At 39.0% G+C, this 5032-nt stretch overlaps 1 protein-coding gene across 1 annotated transcript; it reads right to left on the minus strand.

Moving 5' to 3' along the window:
- Positions 1-258: 258 nt before the first annotated feature.
- On the minus strand, positions 259-896 carry LOC113927173 (superoxide dismutase [Cu-Zn]-like). The gene has a single exon (XM_035728593.1). It carries the CDS (start codon positions 875-877, stop codon positions 494-496), a length of 384 nt encoding a protein of 127 aa, XP_035584486.1. The 5' UTR covers positions 878-896; the 3' UTR covers positions 259-493.
- Positions 897-5032: the final 4136 nt, after the last annotated feature.

Below are 5032 nucleotides of genomic sequence, written 5' to 3' on the forward strand. Positions count from 1 at the left end.
ACCAGGATCTTTGTATGTCACAGGACTTTTCAAGTTTAAAGGTACTGAGGAATGGAGAAAACTGATCTTTTTCTTTTTTTCAAACTTCAGTGCCATATGGTGTATTTATTGCAGGCTTGAATGAGAATTGAAGAAATTCAGACAATTAAGGTTAATACCCATATATGATTATTAAGCCTGGCAAAATACAGAGATTATTGAAATAGACATTTTAGCTGAATAGGAGTTTTATAAAATTACACAGATCTTCCAAGCGATCATAAATCAGTTCTCATTACAGGTACTTAAAGCAATTAAAAAGTCACAAAAATTACACTTGTAAGGTTACAGTGTTTAATGTTTATCAAGTTAAATTTCTACAACTAGCAAGATAACATAGGAGCTACTAGGACTCAGATCACATCCTAGGGAATATTTACTTGGCAATCCCAATGACACCACAAACAAAATGACTCCCGGCGTTTCCCATCTGTGTACTTTCTTCATTGCCACCTTAGCCCAAGTCATCTCGTTTCTCGTGGACCACCACTGTGCAGCCAATGATGGAATGGTCTCCTAAGAGTGTGATCAGAGAATCTTCCAAGGACACGGTGGCCACACCATCCTTGCCAGCAGTCACATTGCCCAGGTCTCCAACATGCCTCTTTTGATCTTTTGGTCCACTGTGTTTTTTGGATAGAGGATTAAAGTGAGGACCTGCACTGGTACAGCCTTGGGTATTATCTCCAAACTGATGGATGTGGAATCCATGTTCACCTTCAGTCAATCCTGTAATGGTTCCTGACACCACAACAGACCCACTTCCCTTCTGCACGAAGTGGATGGTGCCTTCCACCGGGCCCTGGCCCTTCAGGACGCACACGGCCTTCATCTCCATGACTGGCGAGGCCGCAAGGACTCCAAAGGCAGCGGAGGATGCCACAGAAGACGCCAATGCCGAAAACTGATAAATTTGATAACATATTTTTTTTTAACTTCTGTGCAACAAGCCAACTACATACACCAAATTAAAAGGCAAACTGGGGAATACATTTTCAACCAACATGATAAACAAAATATTATTATATTTGATTTTTCAAAATAAACGGTGATAAAAAATCTATGAGAAATACCCCAATATGAGGGGAAAAAAAAGGATGTTATGTTGCATAGAACTAGAACTAAAAATTGTCAACAAATGAAAAACATTTCAATGTTATAAAGTTAAAATATGCAAATTAAAATAACCGAAGATTCTTCTCTTTTTTTTGGTCGGTAAATGTAGTGATTAAAAAAATAAATAATGAATACATATCAGGAGAGACACATGAAACAGAGACTCATGCTATACTCAGAATAGTAATTGTGAGATGAGGATCTAAATTTTTAGATAGCCCGGCAATATATTTTTGTTTGGGTTATTTACTAATTGCTGGTTGTCTCTTGGTCCCGTGTCAAGGACTGAGCCTAGAGAGCTCAGACCATATAGTTCCTTTCACAGCATAGAAAAAATTTCCTTTTGGCCTATTATAGTTAGGCCATATGGTTCTCCTGCCTTAAGAAGAGGAATTCCAGCCAGGGAGGGGAGGTGCCAAGTCAATGCCTTCCTGCCTAGGGGATTATGGGAAGGAAGAAGGAATAGGAAGATTATGGAAGTCTATTGTCAGGGTTCTTATTCTCTTGAATTTAGTCCATTTTTGAGGCAGGATTGTTAGGGGAGCAGTGAAGTGATATGGTAGAAACTTCAGAAAGGCATAGAGGAACTGGAGAACAGGATGCCAGTAGTGAGTATGGCGCCATGACCACTTGGTCACAAGTCAGTGTTGCACTGCTAGATGGAATTGTCTAGGCAAAAGGTCAAGGGGGTGGCCCTGTTTGCTGACAACTTGGCAAAGAGATAAAGGAATGTTTTTGAGGACTAGTGCACCAGAGGCCTGAGGCTGGGGATTTAGGCCAGAAGCAAATGACCAGGCCTTCAGGGTTAGGTTGGAGCACAATGCTTGGGGATTAGGCTGGATAGGAATATAAAGTGCTTAACACAGTGTTTGACACACAGGGCATGTTAATTATCATAATAACAAGAATAAAGTCAATTTTTGCATGATATTAAAATGTTTATAAATAATTTTTATCATATGAAGAAATGCTTATGTTATTACATTTTTAAAGAAAGAATGCAGATTTTGTACCTTTAATATTATATATGCACAAAAAGAACCATAAAGAAACATACCATAGTTTTTATAGTGTATCTGTAAGAGGTGTTGTTATATATACTTCATAAATCTGCCAATATTTATCCATTTTACTGTTGGTGGACATTGGGACTGTTTTCAGTTTGAGGCTGTTCTGAATAATGCTGCTACAAACATTCACGTCCATGTCTTTTCATTTGCAAGAGCACACATTTCTATTGGGTTTGAACCTAGAAGTAGAATATCTGGATCCTCCAGTATGTATACATTTAGCTGCTTTAGCAGTAATGCCAACCAATTTTCCAAAGTGATTATATGAATTTCCACACTCACCAGCAGCTTAGGAGAGTTCCCATTGCTGTACATTTTAATGAACACTCGGTATTATCAGTGATTTTAATCTTAGCCCTTTGGGTGGGTGTGTAGTGCTATCTTAGGATGGCTAATTGCATATCCCTGTTGACTAATGAGGTTGAGCCCCATTTCATGTGTTGTCTTGCCTTTTGTGAGTGCCTGTTTGAGTCTCTCACCCATTTTCTTATGTGATATTTTACAATCATAAAAAATGTTATTTCAACAAACAAAATGAATTAATCACATTTTGCCCGGCCCTTAATATCATTTATACAAGCAATCTGACTGTGGGGTACCATCTTAATGGGCTCTCCAAAAATGGGCCACCAACTTTAAATAGACATTGTTCTGTTTCTTTCTGAAAGTGCTTATCATTTTATCCATTGTTTATTGTTATTTATGCACCTATTTTATGTCTTCTACTAGACCATTAATTCTCAAACAATGGCAACTTTTCTGATTCCCCTTTGTACAATGCACCCAGCACTGTGCACTACACACAGTAAAAGCTTTTTAGACAAACAGGAATGCATATAGGAATGCAAAATTCTAATAATCTAATAATCTCATCTACCCTTTCTTTTCAAAGGTGACCAAATTGAGGTCCAGAAACCTGAGTCCAAGGTAGGGGTAGGGCAAATACCTTGATCTCTGGTCCATCCATGTTGTCCTTACACTATACTATGTTCGAAGAGATGAGGAGAAGATAAACAATAAATTATAGGTGTCACTGCCTCCAAATGTACACCGCAGAAACTCCTTCAACTAAATAATTTCTAAACTTAGAATAAAACTATTCTAGAGAGGACATGTTCAAGTGTATCTACACCAAAAGATGGCATCAACAATCATGCACAGTAAGTTTGTGCCATTGTGTTTTTCTTTTTTTGGATGGGGTTTGGTTGCCAAAATGTTTCAGGATCACCACTTACAGAAATATGTCACTGTGACAAACACATAAGTACAGACAATACACTGAAAATGGCAAACATTGAAAGAAATTGGAAGAACTTCTGGACAGTGGGAAATATTCTTAAGGGCAGAGAGTGAACCATGCAATCTCTGAAAAATGGTATATCTGTACATACCTCAATAATCAACAATAGAGCAAATAAGGGACTGATGAAATGGAAATATACAAGGTGAGTTGGGCCAACTATAGCAAATATGATGATCAGCCATACTCTTGAGTTCATGCCTAAGATCCAAGGCCATTTACCCCACGAAAATATAGCAAATGAAGCAAGAAGTGAAGGATCTCACAGCCATACCTGGAGCACATCCCAGCGGATATTCTGATAACAATTCAAACTCCTTCCAGGCTTGTTTCCTGCCTCAGAGAGGAAATGGAAGATCCAGCAAGGGGTTTCCAGAGCCCACTGAAGGGGACCAGAACATGCCACCCCAAAATATGCTGCTTTGGCATTTTGATTATTTTGAGCTGAAGACAATTGTGCAACAGCAGATGCAGGAAGTTTCTCTGCCCTCCTCTTCTCTGCCCAAAAGGCATAAATTTCCCATAAATAAGGTACCCTCCTGGTACCAGAAAGAAGAGACTATTCTTATCACTGGAGACAAGAGTCAATGCTGAGATGAATCTGCACAAACAAACCTTATTAAAAGGTTTAGTTAGTTTCCCCCATATATTTCCTAGTCACTCTCCTAGAAGCCTAAGCCCCTTTCCTTCATCTAGTCCCTTTATAATTTAGTGCCCTTTGCTAAAATGGTATATAAGCTCCTGAGTCTTCTTTGGGAGTTTTCATTTCTTTCTTATAAAATCCTCCCTTATCACATTAAAATAGTAACATCAAATACATTTGTATGTATTTCTCCTGTGAATCTGTCTTTTGTCATGCAGGGGAGGAAAAATTCTCCTCTAGGCTCTTTGGGTGTCTTAGGCTGGGCCTAAGAATTAAGCTGTTGTAAGACAGGTTAATACATTTATGGGAGCCTTCACAAAAGAATGAAAGCCAGAAGAAGAGGCCAGAGCAGGAGGCTAATATACCTTTTAGATAGAGAAACAATCCACTTGTGAAGAATTGACAAGGCAGAGGCTTTAGGCTTTGGGTACTAAGTTGTGGGGAAGTAACCAGGAAGATAAGGGCTAGTTTAACAAGGTTTGTTAATACAGACTTCTTGGCCCCAAATTCCCTGTCTCTGGCCATACACATGCCTTCCTTCCTCTTGGTATGGGGAGGGCATCTTTCATGTGGGAGTTTTATCTCCCACTTCCAGGAAGAAAAAGGAGAATCAGAGTGTCCTTTCTGTACCTGCTGTTTCTTAAGTGCCTAGAATTCAAAACAATCAATATGCCAAAGTGGCATATTTTGGGATGACATACTCTCGTTTACTTCAGTTGGTTTAATTCACAGCCTTTCCTCTGTGTAAGAGTAGAGGAAAAGTTATTCCTTCCCTACACCATATAATGCCCTCTAGGAATGTGGGCTTCAAGAGGTAGAGAGGTCAGTCAGCCTACCCTTATATTAATGTCATGTCATGGTCAG

This window comes from Zalophus californianus, chromosome 7 (assembly GCF_009762305.2).
Source record: "Zalophus californianus isolate mZalCal1 chromosome 7, mZalCal1.pri.v2, whole genome shotgun sequence".
Classification (NCBI taxonomy): domain Eukaryota; kingdom Metazoa; phylum Chordata; class Mammalia; order Carnivora; family Otariidae; genus Zalophus; species Zalophus californianus.

What these genes read in the sequence shown, in the direction of transcription:
- LOC113927173 (XM_035728593.1), bottom strand. Translation starts at nt 877, where the DNA reads ATGGAGATGAAGGCCGTGTGCGTCCTGAAGGGCCAGGGCCCGGTGGAA.